Source organism: Medicago sativa, chromosome 7 (assembly GCF_051527215.1).
Source record: "Medicago sativa cultivar Bolivia chromosome 7, Bolivia_mono, whole genome shotgun sequence".
In the NCBI taxonomy this organism is placed as follows: domain Eukaryota; kingdom Viridiplantae; phylum Streptophyta; class Magnoliopsida; order Fabales; family Fabaceae; genus Medicago; species Medicago sativa.
Window position 1 is genome coordinate 13651752 of NC_140755.1, and position 20804 is coordinate 13672555.

Genomic DNA, 20804 nt, shown 5'->3' on the forward strand with positions numbered 1-20804 from the left:
ACGCGCCTAAGGCCGTTTTTGGCCCTTTTGGAGGGCGTTGTGCCCTTTATTATATATTGACGGTCCACTACCTCCCAAACACGAGTCTTGGGACAAGACGACGTGATTAATTATGAAGTCGATAGTCCACAGTAATTATGAAGTCGATAGTTTCTATATTGGAGTATGGGCAATATCTGCATTTTATATGTCCTTCGACGAATTCATCAGTGTATGTCATGGGCGAGTCCTTTGTGACGCTGCAACTTTATTTTGATGTAATTTAAGTGGGCACATTTGCTTTATTGTTAGATGTAGCTTGGCGTTCCAGTATTTTCCGTGTTCAATTTGATTTCTGTTGGTTGCTTTATTATTAGCCTCCTTGTTAATTTTGATGTTATGGCTCGTGGTTTATTATGAACCTTATTTTTTGCGAAGAGTAGTTGAGTCGAACCCTTTCTGGGTTTACTGTCTATATGGCCGCTGAACTTGTAAAGTATTTTTTCTTGGCGTTGATTTGACAGCATCTGAGCTCCTTTTGAGGTTTAATGTTTTCTGGCCGAGTCAGAGCCTTATAAAAAGGTTGACGTTTTAGGTGATTTGGCAGCGTCAGAGCCTTATGAAAAGGTTGACGTTTTAGGTGATTTGGCCACATCGGAGCCTTATGCAAAGGTTGACCTTTTAGGCGATTTGACCGCGTCAGAGCCATATGAAAAGGTTGATGTTTTAGGCGATTTGGCCACGTCAGAGCCTTATAAAAAGTTTGACGTTTTAGGCTCTCTTGAATGTAAACTTTCTTGTAAATTTTTGTGGTAGCAATATCTGAGTAAAATATAACAGTATAAGATGGAGATTTATTAGAAAGTAGGGTGCCTCGTTAGAAACCTGCAAAACAAATCTCAAAGGTCGAGAAAGGTTAGAATAACTCCATGTTTCCTCTTCAAGCTCTTAATGGTGGGACCTTTACTTCTATATTTCATTTTTCACATTTAAATTATGGCGTGTTGTTTGGTGAGTTCTTCCTTTTGTTTAATCTCGCCCTTGGCGGGCTTGTTTGCCTCCCAAGCTTGATTTATCTGAAATATAACGTTACTTATGAACTTCCAAAATAAAGGAGTCTTAATCATACTCAATCATATTCAATGGGAACTATTTACTCTTTGTCTTGCTCCTATTTAGCTTGCCTATATTTTTTACTCATCTTCCTCTCCGCTGCATTCTCCTACTAAATTGGGAATAAATATTTTATTTAATTTTACTCTTTTTGGTTCTCCTACTAACTCGGGACTATCTCTCCCATTAACTTATCACGCTCCTATTAAATTCGAACTAACTTGCTCACTCCATTATTCTCTATGTCTTTACTTCCTCCAATGAAGTTGGAACTAAGTTTTCAGCTCAATTTTATTTTTCTACGTGGGTCTGGCGCTATTAATCCTTTATTTATGTTTTTACTAAGAAGTTAGTTCAGTTCGCAAAGTAAATGGTACATGAAAGAGGTTACTAGGAAAGAGAGGTGGGTCACTCGGACCTCTTAAATACCAAGGCTTTACTCGCCAGAATCCCTCATATGTGACCTTTTAACAATACTACACTTTACTTTTGCCACGGGATACCTAGAGTAGTCTTTCTTCTATTAACTTGGTACTACCTCTTGTGTTCTACTCATCTTTCTTTTTCTATTAAATTGTAAATAACTCGCACAACGAGAATTAATAGCAAGTGAAACAAATTAAGTTAAAGCTAATTGTACATGAGACTGATTATGCACAAATTATGTATATGCATCGAAAAACAATTGGTAATTGAAAAAGTAATTATTTTCGATATGTCTTACATATCAGCCCTACGCGTAAAAATATATTGAAGATATATTTTTATGCACATTAAAAATGTAAAATTGAACGAAATTGTGATTGATTTATTTCTGCTATTTATATTTGTATTACTTCACAAAATATATCAAAACCAATTTTTTATTTCAAATTAGATGTGTTAATATATTGAACGAAATTTTTTCTTCAAATTAAAGTTGTAAAATTTAAAACAATTTTTTTATAAAGGTAGAAATTTTCATTGATTTATTCTTTTTTACATATATTCAGATTTGGTCCAAAAATATATTGAACAAATTTTTTATTTCAAACCAAAAAGTGTAGATACATTGTCTCAAAATATATTGAACAAAATTTTTTATTCAAATGAAAAAGTGGAAATATATTGAGAAAAAAAAATCAAATCAAAAAGTGTAAATATATTGAACAAAAAATGTTATTCAAACCAAAAGTGTAAAATTGAACAAAATTTTCATCGATTTACTTTTTACGCATATCCAGATAGGTTCCCAAAATACATCAAACAAATTTGTTTACTTCAAAGTAAAAGGTAAACAAATATTAGAAGGATAGAACAAAACAATAGCATAACTCCATTGGCTTCCACACAATGATTTTATAACTGAATTGATTAACATAAGTGTTGTGATATCTTGTGAAACTCCTTTTATAAATTATACACAATTTTTATAAGAATTAAAAACAAATACATGATTAAAATAACGGGAAATGCTAAGCGGTGCCTCCGGGGCACTGGTTAAGGATATGAAAAAAGAAATTATATAGTAGTTAATGCATTGAAATTGTGTAATTAATTTATAATAAAGTCAAAAGCAGTTTCCTTTTATGGTAATAATTCCCTTTCATGGTATGCTTAACCAGTGCCCCGGGGGCACCGGTTAGCATAACTCTTAAATAAAATTAAGCAACGAGATGCATCCGACTTTCAAACATATCACCTTATAATTATAACATACTATGCATAGATCATATTTGACTTAATGATTCAATTAAGATTATGTTATTGCTATGCCACACACCAATATACATTAGAAGGATAGAACCTGATTATAAAATGACTCCATCGGCGCGTTGACGGCGTACTGGCATAGCATCGTGAACGATTTCCCTCTGCGATTGCCATGATTGTGAGACCTTGAGGCTTGATGATGGTTTGGTCTTCGCCGACCATTATTTTCGAGATTTTCGGGAGGGTTTTAGGTTTATGAGAGTGACCTATAGGTTATTTTTACCGAGGTTCCCACAGATGCGTCAACTATACTTGCAGTGAGTACAATAATAGAATCTAAGGTTTACACTGTTTATGTAATGCCTTCAGAATGCTCTCAAGAGGTGTATTTATATTTCTCCGTGGGCTTGGTTTTCCGTGACTTAAACCCCAAGTAATGTGGGCTTTAAGTCTTTTTACAGAGTTCTAGATGCTTCTAGAAGCTAGTTGAGGCGGAGCCTCTTGGAGGGCGCACCTAAGCCTTAGGAGCTCTTCTGAAGGGGCCTTTCTAGAGGGCATTCGAGCCCTTAAGAATATATTGATGGTCCAATAAGCGACGAAATTTTCCCCTTTTTGCGACGGATTCCTGCTGTAACTAAAAGTGTGTTTTTAGTAGTGTTCCTAACGTTGAATATTGAACTTTCTATACTGCCAAATAATGTTCTAGTTGTCTTCTTACAATGCCAAAAATGGCAGAACCCTACTAAAATCTCAAGGAAAACTTTAATTATTGTCACAAAATAACTGATTGTGTTGTCAGATATCCAAACATAGGGAGGTTTTATAAAATTCATCATCCTTCGTATGACAATCATATTGAGTCGCCAGGCGATGTGAAGCCTTCATCTGCTCGTCGGCTTACGTCGGGTGACTCAAGCAGAAAGCTTCCCTTAACTATGTTACAAATCGTCGCCAGGCGATCGCTAGACAAAAATAACAAAAGTTGCTCTCAGTAACTTATTGTACTTTTCAACTCAACTATGATCAACCTATTAAGCTTAACAAATGATGCAAATAAAATTTAAAGAATTGTCTGGTTAGGGAGAAATTATCTTATTATCTAATCCTAAGGTACATTATGCATACCCCATTTTCTAAAACCCTAATGGCCTGAGCGGGAATATTTGGCTTAAGAAACATTAAATGTTGAATTTGAAATTCAAATATCCCAAAATTAGGTTAAGCTGCAAACCCTGATTATATGGACGCAAATGGTGCATCAAATGGTCATTTAATGCAGTTTTAAAAATGCTAATCTCCCATCTGTATGTTACGATGAACTATGCAGTATCCTTCCAATCCCATATGCATTCAATACCCATATTCTTCCCAAAGTATTCAATAAGACAATAAATACATGCATCTATTCCCAATAAACATCACTCCCACCACTCACGATTCTTTCTTTCTTCCTCTCAGTTTTTTCCTCTACATCTGTATCAATATGGTTATATCCTCAAATACGTCCTCAATGATTATTCATCACAAGTGGATCTAGAAAACTGTATCAGGATGAAGATAACCAAATTCATTGTTGCCGGTGATCCAAAGCCATCGATGTTGTCTCTCACTCCGACTTAAAAGCTTCCGCCGTCGGCAAAAACATTGCCGCTTCTCACCGGAAGGGCAAGAACATGCAACAACTCTCTCTCTCTCTCTCTCTCCAATTCATCCATCAAGACTTTAATCTACAGTAAGAATTTAGGGGAATTTTGTTTTTTATTTTTGTTCACAATTCCAATTTCTTTTATGGTTATCAAAAAGATTTTGTGATTTTTTCTTGGGTTCTCTTTCATGTTTTACCTCCCTGTTTCATCATCCCTTATTTTCATTCATTTTTAATCCTTATTTATAATTTTTTTTTTGTAAAGAAAGTTGCTACAACATAGCATATTGCTTAAGAAGGAGGTTCGATTAGGTTCAATAAGATTTTGTTTGTTTATTCATTATTCAGACTAGACTTTTCACCCGTGCTACCGCACGGGTCATATATAATGTAAAAGTATTAGGGTTTATTCATTATTCAGACTAGACTTTTCACCCGTGCTACCGCACGGGTCATATATAATGTAAAAGTATTAGGGAAAAGCAAAAATACATTGTATAATTATTGATAAATAAATTGATGAAATAAAAATAGTAATGAATATAAATTAGATTATCCACAAATACAATTTATTGGATATATACTGAATACAAATGTTAATAACAAATTATTTATACCTACAATATAAATAGAAACATAAATCAAAACTCGTAGCCCCTATGATTTTGAGAAATGTGTAACTTTGGACTTGATTAAATAAAATCTAAATCAAATAAGTATTGGGCCGGTGCTATATAAATTGAGCAGTTAAAAATGGCAAAATAATTTGGAAAGTTAACTATAGAATGCGAGAGCATACAAATTTAAATAAATTTAAAATATAACACTCTTCTGAAATTTCTGAAACCTCTACTCCACATATCCAAGGCAGAGTCCACTCACGTCTATGGCCAAAAACTCATTGATTGATCTATCTGTTAAAGATATCATCAAATAAAATTATTTGTTTCTCATTTTCAAATAGATATACAAAAGTCAATTACTAATATAGACATCCTTCTTAAACATTGTATATTGTATCTACCATATATGGAATATTGTACCTTAACAGGGGCATATTACATCTACCATATAAGGATTGTTGTAAGTTGTCTAAGTATTATTTAGTGCTGTGGCTTAGGAGTTCGCCAAACTAAAATTCAGTCATATGTTACAGTAAAGTATATGATGACATCATTGTTCAATAAGATTTAATGTATCATGATAGCTATAAAGTTCACTTGCACTTTGTACTCAAACTTATTCTTCACATTGGAAAATCAAAAGCAGCTCTTGTGAAGAAATACACCGTAGAGTGATAAACAAAGTCAACTAATTGTGCCTTTTGATCATCCTAATTCATTTAACCTGCTATCTCATCACAACAAAAAATCACATATATACATATCAGAGAATCTACATGAGCTCACTAAAATATATGGAGACCACATGCTTATCATCAATAACTGCAAATTAATTTTACAATAAACAGTGTATAGAGTAAATTGGACTAAAATGGTCAGTAGTGGGAAAAATGGAACCTTGGAAGGAATCTCACTAAATGAGTAAATTGGACTAAAATGGTCAGTAGTAGAAAAAATGGAACCTTGGAAGGAATCTCACTAAATGAGGTAAGTTGATTAACCATCTAATGAAGAGGTCAAACAGAGAGCCGGGCTTTAAAAATATATTCTTTAAAAACCTAAGTTTAGTTATAGACAATTTCAGATCAATTCTATTTAAACAATTGAAAATTGCAAACTTAAAAGTTGCAGCAACTTAAACAAAGAGGCATGCTTGTTGAATCAATACGTACAATTGTTTTGTGTCATGACTAATGAACATCATTGTTTTTCCCAAATGTCTATTGATTAAAAGATATGTCAAAATATTATAATTTTGACCTCTAGCCACGCTACAAATAAGTATCTAACAATCATGTTAGAGGAAACCATTGTTTTTTTACTTATAAATGTTGAACTTGCCTCTCAAAGCCAGAGGCAATCATATTATCAACTAAAAAAACCTGATGGCAAGCTCGCATTACCATATCATAAACAAAATTTTAATGCATAAAAAGTAGTGACCATAGTGATTGAACTACCTCATCCATCCAATAACATATCATTTGAGATCAATAGTGCTTCACCTGAAGAAAACAAACCATGAGTCTATCTTTTCACACTTAAAAGTTGTCAAATAATTTACAATAGAAAAAGACCAACTTTAGTTTTAGTAACTGATTAAACACATTATAAAGCATGTTAGCTTTCCAAACATGACATTGTCCAAATCAAAATAGCAAATAACAGAACAAACATAAAAGACATAAAAATTATTGTACACACTTTGCAATTTGCACGCATGTTCATCACAAAAAAATAGAGAAAGAAGAGTTAACAATAAAGAACAAAAGTAATAAGTCGTTAATGAGATAAGAGTCTAATTGAGGGAAGAAAACAAACCATGAGTCTATCTTTTCACACTTAAAAGTTGTCAAATAATTTAAAATAGAAAAAGACCAACTTTAGTTTTAGTAACTGTTTAAACACATTATAAAGCATGTTAGCTTTCCAAACATGACATTGTCCAAATCAAAATAGCAAATAACAGAACAAACATAAAAGACATAAAAATTATTGTACACACTTTGCAATTTGCACGCATGTTCATCACAAAAAAATAGAGAAAGAAGAGTTAACAATAAAGAACAAAAGTAATAAGTCGTTAATGAGATAAGAGTCTAATTGAGGTTGTTAAGGAGAGAAGAGTCCAATGAGTGAGAGAAAATGTGTACGATGAAGAAAGGATGAGCAGTTTAAGATCATCAATGTCTGTTTTCGATTTCGACATCGTTGATTAGGTGGATGAGCAAGTTGAGATCCAGTTGTTACAGTGAAGTCATTTCTGATTGCTTTAGGGATGAATCCATGTTCAACCATGAATAAAATAGAGAGTTGAGAGTGATGAGAGAAAGTGAGGAAGAGCTTTTTCTGATTTTACCTCATCGCTTCCTTTCAAATTAAGCTCCTTTTCATCACACACCAAACTAAAATCTGTCACATTTTCACCAGCATAAATATTTTATTCTGGCAATGCATTGGGCACGGCTTCAGCTATGTTGAGACTTGAGTCACTTGACAAACCAGAAAAACCATCACACCATGCACAATACTCGACTCATCATTCTTTGAATATGCAATTGGGCTTGTTAATAGATCCACAATAGAGCGTGACAATTGACCTTGCGTCCCACCTATATTTCCCACTTCAAAACTTTCACTTTGCAAAATTTATGGATTTTTAATTTGGCAGTCATTGATGACTCACATCGGTTGTTGTGAAACAAATAATCAGACATTATAGAATTACAGATCAACCAATGACATGTTGGTATTAATCATAAGTATAGTATTAATTTATACGGTTATCAATTTGGCGATGCATTTTCAAGAGCTTCAATTGCTTTACTCAATCAAATTACATTATATAGAACTCAATCAAATCTTAAGATAAAATCCTACAACAACAAATCATTCTCTAATTCAAAATAAAGCAAATTAAATGGCAATAAACCTTACAACAATTTCTTAAAAAAAATCAACCAAATAGAGCACTGTCCAAAAATCAAGAGCATGTTGGCATTAAGCATGTTTTTATAGTTCTCTGTTTGACATTGAAATTTCAAGAGATTCAATTGTTTTATGAAGAGGACATAAGTGTAGTTTACTTACCCTATATTGCATCCTTTATAGTGATTCAGCCGAATCACCTACCCAAATTACAATCTTCCTTGTGACTCAGCTAAATCGTTGACGACATCAGCCCTTCTGATAGCTCTGCTGAATGTAGGGGACAATAATAACAACATGGTTGATATGCATAAACAGTAGGAACATAATGCATTTGTATTTGTTGTAGCATGTATAACATTAAAGTTAATGGCCAAAGTTAGTAAAAGCATAACAAATAGGAAGTAAAGTAGGAGAAAAAAATAGCTTGTTGGAAATGTGTTTTTTATTAAAAAAAATAAAAAATTACCATTAATTTCATTCAAAAAGAGTAACCAAATGACTATTATTGCTAAAATAACAGTCTGTTTCAAGAAAGGGACTGGTTTTGTAATTACAAAATTCAATTGTTTTCTATAAAATTATTGGCTTGCTATAAAATTCAAGAGTAACCAAAGGACTAACAAATAATAGTCTCTTTGCTATAAAATTCAATAGTAAATGAAGAGGACATCAGTGTGGTTTACTTACCCTATATTGCATCCTTTATAGTGATTCAGCCGAATCACCTACCCAAATTACAATCTTCCTTGTGACTCAGCTAAATCGTTGACGACATCAGCCCTTCTGATAGCTCTGTTGAATGTAGGGGACAATAATAACAACATGGTTGATATGCATAAACAGTAGGAACATAGTGCATTTGTATTTGTTGTAGCATGTATAACATTAAAGTTAATGGCCAAAGTTAGTAAAAGCATAACAAATAGGAAGTAAAGTAGGAGAAAAAAATAGCTTGTTGGAAATGTGTTAGTTTCTTATTAAAAAAATTAAAAAATTACCATTAATTTCATTCAAAAAGAGTAACCAAATGACTATCATTGCTAAAATAACAGTCTGTTTCAAGAAAGGGACTGGTTTTGTAATTACAAAATTCAATTGTTTTCTATAAAATTATTGGCTTGCTATAAAATTCAGGAGTAACCAAAGGACTAACAAATAATAGTCTCTTTGCTATAAAATTCAATAGTAAAAATCTCAATAATATAAACAATACCATAAAATAAAAATTTCTAGCTTCTTCCTTTTTAATTTACCTTCAGAATTTGTGTTTAAGTATGTGATTTACCCTGTTCTTTGTATAATCCGCGTCATTTAGTAATTGATGGCATATGGGAAGTAATCTTTACAATGGTTGTTTTGCTCCACTCTTTAGTTCTTGCAATTGAATCCTGCAAAAGTAACTAACCGACTTTCATAATCTATTCCATAAAGAACTATTCCATAAGATAATGCAAATTAAGAAGTTCGAGGGAAATACAATTAAGAAAACAAAGACTTGGCTCGTGATAAACAGAGTCTATAAGGAAAAAGTAAACTACCTTCAACCAAAAAGGATGAAAATTCAGACCTGACATATTCAATTACTGGACCTCAAACATCCATAAAATGCATATCGGCCGCACACTATTAGCATTTCAATTGCTAAAGTTACACTGCCACTGAAAAAATTACCAGAAAAAAATTACTTTGATTTAGGAAATCCCTGATATAAAAATCCATAAATTGGAAAACAAATCAAACCCCAACTATTAGTTGCTCTCAAAGTCACAAAGAATGATCTGATACCATATGATAAGCACATCTAAGAATTACCTAAACAGTGGAAACCGAATCGTCGCCGAAATGCTTCCCGGGTTGTTGAAGAGAGGTTTTGCAATTGAATCATTCAGAAATGCTTCCCGAATTCGTCGTATTATGTTGTCTCGCTATGACCGTTGCGACATAAAGCCATGGATTTGCAGCCTAGGTCAGCGACTAACACATACAAAGAAACGCGTGAGAGAAAGAGAGGAAAATATACATACCGTCGTTGAAAAAGGGTCAGGGTTCAGCCGACGTCGGAAAAGGGTTGACGGTTGATAAATGAATCGGCCATCGAGTTCAGTGACTTGGAGGCACGGATCGGCCGTCGTTGAAAAAGGGAGAAGCATATAAATTTGTAGATGATGATGGCGGAGGAGAAAAGCAAGAAATAAAGGTGTGAAAATAGGAGATTAGGTGTGAAGAGATTAGGGTTGGCGGTGGTGATGATGATAAGAGGAAGAAGAAGAAACGCGTGTTTGTTTTGGGAAAAAGAAAACGTGTATGTTTGTTGGTTAGGGTAAAATAGGAATTTTATTCATTAGGGCTTAGGTTTAATTAGGGCTAAAATGTTGGCATGGGTTAACTTTTATATATAGATTGTTTTAGTTGTGTAGATACTTTCCTCCCTAAATGATCAATTTTGGATTGCTAAAGTTTCTAAACATCTCATCCTTTTAAAATGGAATTTGGATACACTATAGAAAATGTCTCTACATGGGATTTGTCTAATTTGATTTGTTTAATTAGATTATTCATTAGCAACCCCAAATTGTTTGATTATTTTTGTTTTCTTTTCTTTTCTTTAGGCATTGTGAAGGTTACTAATTTGATCAGAAGTAGGATAAAACTAATCTAATATAATCTCTATTTTTCATTAGACTTTTTAGTTTTTTTTTATGAATAATGTTGTTTCATTGAGTTTTCAATTGTTCTGTTGTCATAGCAGGTAAACATAAAGGCACAATTGGGGGAAAGAAGAAAATTGTAGATTATGAATCTTGGTTCTGATCATAAATCTTGCGAGTGTGAGCAGTCATATACAAGAACTCATATTTTGCATGCAACTTCATTCACCGGTTGCAGTCCCCTTGCAAATTAGTAATATTTCCACAATTTGCATATTTTCTTATGTAACTTTAGATTGGCATTTTATCTGTGTATAACTTGGTAATTTTCAAATATCCAATTTTTCAAATAATTTATCTGTCCACAATTTTATCTGTTAAAGTAATTTTCCAATATCCAATTTTGCGAGATTCAGACCAGCTAACCTTACTAAGATGTTGGAGGCTGTAAAGTTTTTAAGTCACTTGATTTCAGTTGTAGTTTTCATGTCGTTATTGATTAGTATCTTATGCCTGCATGTATCTTTCTATCTCAAGAGGTAATTTTAAATTTGAAGTTTGAAATGGAAAGATTTGGTTGAGAAACTACTATTGTATAACTTGATTTGTTGTCCAATTTCTATCAGTTTTTGTACTCACTAAATTTGCAAAGTTGACTGGAGTTTATTTATGACAGTTGGGCAAGCTTATTGGAGCATTGCTCATGAATTCTTTTACTACTTTCCTCTTTAAGAACATTATCCATGTATATAAAAAAAACATTCTGAAGCATTTAAAAACACATACATAAGTGGTTTCAAATGCTTAACTGCGTTTGAACATGAAAAATGGCTACAAGAGTGCAAGTACTCTAATATGGTTTGCAATGCATTGTAAATGAATTGCAGGCATGACTTGAATAGTCTAAAGAAAATCGTGTTATTAGCATTTAGATTTCAGATTTTTGTTGAAAATAATGTTTAATTGTTCGGTGCAGTTTTGGTAATAGTAAACTTAATGAATGGTTTCTCTATAGAATATTTTGAATTTTATTTACTGATAGAAACTTCAGTGTTATATGTTAAGGTTCAATTATTTAGTATAGTTGGTTACGAGAAAAATAAATGAACAATTAGACAACATGATTACTAACATATTGCGGCCATTCATGATTACTAATAAATGTTGCTTATGGTACACATGTAGTCTCTAGCTTTATTAGAATCCAAAAACTTTGAGATAAAGCTTTTGTCAAATTTCAAGTTACATGTGATTATTTGTTTATTTTATTGGTCGGCGTGGGACACATGGATGGAACAGCAAGGTTGGCCTTCAATTTTCCTTGAAAGTATCACTCAGTTTCTTAAAATCTGGCAAATTCATTGAGGTAGCTACTGGGTTTTTGTTTTGGAATGCTGATGCATTTCACACTTTTCTGTTTTGGCTGCAGGTATCTTTGAGTTTTTCGGGTGTTGGCTGCCTTTCGTGTTGTTTCATGCAGCTTTGTGTTGTGCACTACATGTTTTCAGGCTCTGTGCAGCTGTCGTTTTGTTTTGCATGGTTATAGTTCAGGTTCGTTTTACCAATCATTGATGAGGTTACTTTATGGTCGTGCTGCAGATTTGTTTGACATTCGTTTTTTAGTCGACAGTATGGTCTTATTTTTAGGTTTTAGCATGTTTTTTTTGTACCTATCAGCCGTATGCAGGCTATTGGCTTATTGTTGTTTTGTGTATTCTTTGTACCTACCAGTTGTATACGGGTTTGTAAGAATTATAAGCTCACTGCTGCATTTGACAGTGCAATAATGGTTGACGGTTAAATCGTGAAAAGCTATGATCAATTGTATAAACACCACGATTTATGAACTGCTTTTTACTGTGGTATTAATCAATGTTGAATCACCGCTATTTAGAAAGACATTTTTAAGCAACTTTGCGGTTTTGTGACAGAGTATTTCAACTCTCATTATAATATGATCTGCACATGTAACTTTGATGTTTATGAATGCTGCAGCTTATGATCATCAACAAAGAAACACTGACAGTGTTCATTTCAACCGTAAATATAATGTGTTCTACGCAATAATAGTTGACGGTTATGCATTGTAACTCAATGATCAATTCTAGAAACATCGCGATCATGGAACTGGTTTTTATTGTGCTATTAATCAACGTAGAATCACCGCTATTTAGAAAGATAATTTCAAGCAACTTTGCTTTTTTATGACAGTGTTGATTTCAACCGTCATTATAATATGATACACGCACTAAACTTTGTATTTTACGACTTCTACAGCTTATGATCAATTGTATGAAACACTGTGATTTAGTCACTGCTCTATATCGTGGTCTTACTCATTGTAGACTCACCGCTATTTAGAGCGAAATTTTTACCAGTCGTGTTATTCAATGTGAAAAAACCGATATATACGATGAGATTTATATATATGGTATTCTTCTATGTATTATAACCGCTACAATCGATTACATTTTAACTGTATTGTTCATCAAGTTAAACTCATGCTACTTAAGATTTTCCTTATATAATGTTATTCTAAGATTCATGATATTGAAGGTATTCAGGAACTAATTTTATAATTGTTACTGCTCTTCAAGTTAAAATCAGTTATTAATGTAGCATTTGTTCTTACTGTTTCAGAAGTCAAGGTAACTTCACAGCTACTAAGTAACATTTCTTGAATTTGTTGTTATTATTCAATTGCTATTGAACACTTACAACAACAACAACAATAACAACCAAGCCTTATTCATTTGCTATTGAACACTTAATTGCTCAAATTTTATACTATTTTAATATTTAGTTTAAAATCACCGCCATTTTTTTTCTACGTATTTTAACAAAAACTGAAATTCATCTTTACATAAACTGTTTGATATATAGGTCTTTATCCAGAAGGGCTTAGGTTTAATTTACGAAATCTTAATGCTATTAAATTATGGAATTACTCCGCATGTGCAAAAACACCAAAACTGCTCTATATAATGAACAATTTTTTTTCCTTTATCGAAATTTACATAATAAGTTATAACAACCCCAAATATGATGACATTAAAATTATAAGTTATAATTGTGCTATTAAACTTCGCTTTTGTCTACTACGTTTACATTATTTTCTATTTATTTGAATGTTCTATTTGAATGTTTGTTACTTATAACGTGTATCATTATTTTTAACATTGTTTTTGGAACCAAAAAATTATTAATTTGCAACGTAATAGCATGTTTTGTTTGCAATCGATATGGCCCGTGCGGCAGAACGGGTGCAAGGTCTAGTTATCATAAAAAATCTAATTGATTTAAAGAAATAAAAACAAAATATTAACAATAATTCCTAACAATAACCAAAATTGCAATATACTACAACAAATAAGACTAAGATGATAATAAAAGACACTAACAAGTCTTTCTTGATGAAGAGTTATCAGTACCCGATCATGTCTTCTAATTGTTTATTATTTATTTTTTTTGGAACAAACTCTAATTGATTGTTAATTTAGGGGGCAATATTTTGACAATATTAGTGGCGGAGCCAAGAATTTTATAGAGCTTGGGCAAAAATTATCGTAACTTCACATGTGATATAATATATACTAGCGAAAAAACAAGCACTCACGTACCCGTTCTTCCGCTCTTTTTATTGCGCTAACGTTTAAAAATTATAAACGGTATTTTTTATGAAATAAACACACACATTAGCGTTTAGAGTAATACTTTATGTCTGTCTGTCTGTTTTTTTGTTACGCCAATGCATATAATTTCATTTTAGTGTTGCATAATGCGTATAATTATTTTTATAAAATTTTGATTTTAATTAAAAGTACAAGTATAGATGCCTAAAAATATTATACTTATATATATTTTGCACCTTTATATTGCATCAAACTATGCATATCTTTTTCTTATTAAAAAGACTAAACATATCTTTTTCAATGACACCAACAATATAAATTCTTATCTTTTTGAATGACACAAAAAATATGGTATTCTTATAACGAAACTTTTTATATTGTATAATTGGAAAATAAAAAATCAACTCTTTTGATATTATTTATGTTATTATTTGAAATAGTTATAGTATAGATAAATAGTCATAAATAGAAATAAAAGAGGTCCGTCATTTTGTCAACAAAAGTACAATTTGAAATAAGAGAAAAGAAATATAACCTACCAATAGTGTGCTAAATAAAATTAGGAGGTAAGTGACCTTTCCGAGACCTTTTTGCGGTGAATGTTCGAATAATATCAACATCATCAAGTGATTTTTGTTGTGCGCGTGTGAAAAGTATTTGAGTTTGCCCAATTTTTTAATTTTTTTTAAGTGGGTTAATGGGCTATTGAGTTGAACCTAGTATAAAGAAAGTATCGATTGAGTCCGGGCGAGTGTCCAGGCTAGCTGGGTATGGACAAAATTTTGTTGTATTATATTTACATTTTTTTTTTTTTGGTTTCGTAGTATATTACATGTGCAATTATAGTATAATAATATCATGTCGCTCTAGGTTGACAAAATTTAATAGTACGTAGTGTTGCAATTATAGTATAATAATATCATTTCGCTCTAGGTATTACATCACATTACATGTTGCAAATATTATAGTAGTAAAATAGGAGTAATGTGTTGGTCTATAAACCGAATCAAATTCTGAAATAGCACCAAAACAGAATTCAAGATTCATTTGCAGGTATATGGCTTCTTCAATAAATAACCGTAAACCAAGTGAAATTTTCAAAGCACAAGCTCTATTATACAAAAACATGTATGCTTTCTTAGATTCCATGTCTCTTAAATGGTCGGTTGCAATGAACATACCAACTATTATCTACAATCATGGCAAACCAATTACTCTTTCAAACTTAGTTTCAATTCTTCAAATTCCATTAACCAAAGTCGATTACGTGCAGCGTCTCATGCGTCTCCTTGCACACAATGGATTCTTTGAGATAGTAACAAATCAAGAATTAGAAAATGAAGAAGAAGCTTATGCTCTCACAGTTACTTCAGAGCTTCTTGTTAAAGGAACTGAACTTTGTTTAGCTCCAATGGTTGAGTGTGTTCTTGATCCTAAATTAAATGCTTCATTTCATAATTTCAAGAAGTGGATTTATGAGGAAGATCTCACCCTCTTTGCTACCTCTTTAGGATGCGATTTATGGGAGTTTCTTAACAAAAATCCTGAATATAATAGATTGTTCAATGATGCTATGGCTAGTGATTCCAAAATGATTAACTTGGCATTGCAAGATTGCAATTTTGTGTTTGAGGGCTTGGAATCAATTGTGGATGTTGGCGGTGGAAATGGAACAACTGGTAAGATTATTTGTGAGACATTTCCTAAGTTGAAATGTGTTGTTTTTGATCGTCCAAAGGTTGTAGAGAATTTATGTGGAAGTAACAATTTGACATATGTTGGTGGGGACATGTTCATATCTGTTCCTAAAGCTGATGCTGTCCTGCTTAAGGTATGCTTTTCTAAACTAAGATATTTTATCTCTATCACTTTATTTTAAAATTGATATTTATTTTACCTCTCGAGATAAATCAGTAGTATCAGTGATGGGTGATCATGTACGAACTTGTATAGTATAAAAAGTCAAAAATATAAAAGTATCTAGTAATTTAAAATAGAGTTTGTAATTTTAGAATTTGTCTTGTAAGGAGGCTTTGTATATAATTTAAAAAAGAAAAATTGGAAAGACAAAATTATTATTAATAATGTTGATGACTACTCCCTATACATTTACTTTCTTTGAATTTTTATTTTAATTATATATGAGATCTAAGTAGTATTTCACAATGAGCATTGCTATATATCTCGAGAGAATGTGTCTCGATCGTGAAACAACATTTAGTCAATAAACTTACCGTGTTCACAAGAAATCAATGAGCATTTTGTTCACAAGAAAAATTGGAAAGACGAAATTATTATTAATAATGTTGATGACTACTCCCTATACATTTACTTTCTTTGACTTTTTATTTTAATTATATATGAGATCTAGTATCTTACAATGAGCGTTGCTATATATCTCGAGAGAATGTGTCTCGATCTTGAAACAACATTTAGCCAATAAAATTATTTGCTGGCCGGAAAACATGGGATGTCATGGGTATAATTCTGAAAAGGCTTTTTTTAAATATGGACTCGTGAATTATTCGTGAGACTATTTTTCGCTATAAGCAACAATACCTGTTGTTAAGAGTCCTACATCGGATAGGCGATGGTCTGGCAAGCCTCAACTCACAAGCCGGTTTTGTGGGGCTTTGTTAGGCCCCAATCACAATTTCTATTTTCTAAGATGTATCAGAGCTTCTCCAAGATTTATTGGGCACCTGCTAGATATGCATATAATCAAGGGTTAATTAAGTAAATGGTCCATATAAATATTCAGAATTTTGTTTTTAGTCCCTACAAAATAAAATCACACTTTTTAGTCCCTATAAAATTTTCCATCAACATTTTTAGTCCATATAAAATTTTCCATCAGCATTTTTAGTCCATATAAAATTTTTCCATCATCATTTTTAGTCCCTAAAATGCTTAAGGAAAATGTCTCTGGGACTAAAAAGTGTGATTTTATTTTGTAGGGACTAAAAACGAAATTGTGAATATTTTTAGGGACTAAAAACTTAATTAACCCTATAATCAATTGTAAATTTAGTAAATTTGCAAATGGGCCACCTGCTAGACATGTATATAATCAATTGCAAATTTAGTAATTTTTCATAGGAAGTTATTAAAGATCATTTGATAATCTTTCTTCTCTTGCTTTTTGTTACTTTGCAGTGGATTTTACATGATTGGACTGATAAGGATTGCATAAAGATATTGAAGAAATGTAAAGAAGCTGTTACAACTGATGGGAAAAGAGGAAAAGTGATTGTGATAGACATGGTAATAAATGAAAAGAAAGAAGAGAACGAACTTACTCAAATAAAGCTCCTTATGAATGTAACAATTTCATGTCTTAATGGAAAAGAGAGAAATGAGGAAGAATGGAAAAAGCTCTTTATAGAAGCAGGCTTCCGAGACTACAAAATATCTCCTTGTACTGGATTATTGTCTCTTATTGAGATCTATCCTTAAAGAACTATTGTGTACTTGATAAATTTGTAATGTTGGGTCTTCCTCCCTATTTGATCCGGATTTGATTCTGTTTGATCCGGATTTGTTATGTTTTATGAACTTAGTTTGTTGTTCTTCTTAGTTTTGTCCTCCCTTGGTTGGAATTGTTGGGTTGATATGCAGAATCTAGGATTTGTTCTTTCGGTGGGCTTCATTGCGGGTCGTTTCGCGCAACTTCAGCTTCGTATTGTTAATGTACGTTCCAGGTTGTTGCTTCCCTATTTCACTGTTATATGTCAATTGATGTTCGTTGTGGTGTCGTTAAAAGTGTTTATACAGTTTGTGGTGGGTGTTTCGATCTTTTGACTCTAGATCGTTGTCCAGATCTGTTAAGATTTACAGATTTTAAGGTTAAGGTTTAACTCTTTCGAACCAGTGCCACTTTAACATCTGTATTTGTCCATGTGATTTGTTTTAGACTGTTTTTATATCCTTATCATTCTATCTATTTGATGTTGGATTGTTTGTCTCGAAAGAGTCGTTTGCTTGTTGCTGATGTAGGGGGATATTGGTTCTTGAACCCATTCTATATTGACGGTCGGTTCATTCACTAGTATGTAGACCTCTGATTAATACTCCTTTGCTAGGATTAACTAAGGGTTGAATCTTCTTAAAAAAAAAAAACCAGAGATTGGATCCACTCTTGTTGTTTTAAATGTTTGTATTACTATTACCTGTTTGGGTTGACCTATTCTTTTGCATGTATTTATTGTGAGTATGTGCATGCCGGTGATTTTTGTTTTATAGAGGCGACAACTAGTTTGGGATGTCTATTAAACACTTTGGTGCATGCCGTCTCCTCGGCACAAGGTGTACCGAAAAGACTGCTAAAAAACAAGCAATTCACAAGGAATACAAAAAAGAGCCTAGCCAATGCCTAAACAAGACAAAGGGCCCGACCACCACAAATGTTCACCAAATACATAGATAGCCTTTTTGGCTTTTAACCACCACAAAGAATACTATTTCACTAGTAAGGAGCCAAACATGCTGGAGAAAAGACCTCCGCGCTTTCAAACCACCTGTGTAATAAGTAAACTGAGTAAAGTGATATGAAATATCTTGATTGTCCACCCCATCGAAAGAGATTATACCTGATGGAACCTTGAAGAAGAAAATAGCATAGACAGACAAAGCAGTAAGGACCACTTCGGTGCATGTTAATACTTTTAACTAGTAAAAGGATAGCTTTAGATGTTGTGAATACGTCACATGTTTTGTGATAGAACTTGTGGAGGAAAAACACTGACCTTAACTTGTGTGTATTTCTCTTAGACCTAAATTATTATATTTGCTTTGTATTCATTCTGGTTTTCCTATCTTGTAGGACAATAATGGGCTAGAGTCGGTTATTGAAAAAAAAATTGTTGTGCTTTATTCCTCTTTTGCTTCCTTGATCATTGAATTTCATATTCATTTTTTTTTTTTAAGGATGAATTTCATATTCATTACTGCAAGATTATGCCACATATACACGATTTTTTTTTCTTTTTTGAAAGAGCCACATATACACGAATTATTACCTGTGTATGCATGTTTGACATTTGATATATAAACCAAGCATACAACCTTTATTTTTTTTTTTTTAAGTAGCCTAGTGGCTAGAGCTCACACAATTTAATTATAGAGAAGTAGGATGTCCGGGGTTTAAACCTCGGCCCCTGCATATAATATGCAATATCGCTACCAACTGAGCTAAGCTCACGGGGATATATATATATATATATATATATATATTTTGTTAATGTTTGGATAATAAAGTATACAAAAGAAAATTAAGTGGATTGATTTATAATTAATTTGATATTAAAATTTAGTAGTGAATGATATTATGATTTAAATGCATATTTAATGAGTGACTTGTGAGATTTATTAGTCGAATATTTAAAAAAAAAATTAATTCATTAGGCTTTAAAGTTGAGATGACTTTTTGATAGACCTGCAAGTACACTGTTCTATCGAGTAGTAAAAAAGATCAATCACACAAGGAGTTTAAGTGATTACCAATCTAATTTTTAGTTTTGATTAGCTGAAAGATTATTATTATTTTTTTGTAAAGAGGAATGTTTGTCCGATTAAAATTCAGAAATTATAAAGTATCGTAGGAATGTGGTTTTAATCATAATGATAAACCCTGGACGTACATTCCTTATCCATTTCTCTATTTTATAATGAGTTCATTCTTAAAGACAAGCTGCCGTGTTCATTTGATATTTCATGTGTCCTTTCAAAATGCAAGAATGTATCTCAAAACAATAATCAAACCTTTACATCCATCACCAACACTCTACGTTCGTTAGTTAAGCTTTCTCGAGGTAGTCCAAACAAATCTTCCTGTCTTATTTCCTAATAAGAAAGAAATCTATCTGAGAACATGACACCCCACGCTTGTAAGTGATAAGATGCTCCTATATTTTCCTAAAAGATGTATTAGCTATACTAAGATCAAGAGTCGATGAAAATTCTAAGATGGATTTACCCTCCACATTTGTCTCCCCAAGACCATATCCCCTATGACAGCCCCTTGAAACCTCTCGAAACACTCCCTGCATGCCAATTTAAATCCCCTTCTAGAAAAATCTTTTCTCCTAACGGGATATCTTGAATGAAGCCTTCTAGCTCCTCCCAAAACTTTACTTTAAGGTGTTCTTCTATCCCTACCTGAGGTGCATAAGCGCTAATTACATTAAAGTTGTCTTGTTCCACTACAAAATTTAGGGATATGATCCAAGCTCCTACCTTTTAACATCCATAATATTTTTCTTCCACTCCTTATTCACAATGATGCCTACCCCATTTCTCGATCTAACTTCATCAGTGTACCAAAGCTTAAATCCTGAACTATCTCATTCTTTCGTCTTTTTCCCCACCCATTTAGTTTCTTGTAGGAACATGAAATTAATCCTCCTCTTATTCACAGTATCTACTAATTCCATAGATTTTCCTGTAGGACTGTCTATATTCCATGTTCCGAAATGAATCATATTCTCATGAACTAACTTCTTTACCCGCACCCGTTCACGAATATGTGGGAATCCTTGCTTAT

The 20804-nt window shown here is 32.5% G+C and overlaps 1 protein-coding gene and 1 long non-coding RNA gene across 2 annotated transcripts; one reads left to right on the plus strand and one right to left on the minus strand.

The window, feature by feature from the left end:
• Positions 1 to 6514: 6514 nt before the first annotated feature.
• Positions 6515 to 9566, minus strand: LOC146904413 (uncharacterized). The gene is made up of 4 exons (XR_015019743.1): positions 9237 to 9566; positions 8671 to 8775; positions 8143 to 8247; positions 6515 to 6557 (listed from the first exon to the last, which is right to left on the minus strand). It is a non-coding gene; the product is annotated as an uncharacterized LOC146904413 (long non-coding RNA).
• A 5665-nt stretch (positions 9567 to 15231) lies between these two features.
• Positions 15232 to 18069, plus strand: LOC146904414 (isoflavone-7-O-methyltransferase 9-like). The gene is made up of 2 exons (XM_085729757.1): positions 15232 to 16094; positions 17420 to 18069. The coding sequence occupies exons 1-2, from the start codon at positions 15321 to 15323 to the stop codon at positions 17717 to 17719; spliced, it is 1074 nt and encodes a 357-aa protein (XP_085585883.1). The 5' UTR covers positions 15232 to 15320; the 3' UTR covers positions 17720 to 18069.
• Positions 18070 to 20804: the final 2735 nt, after the last annotated feature.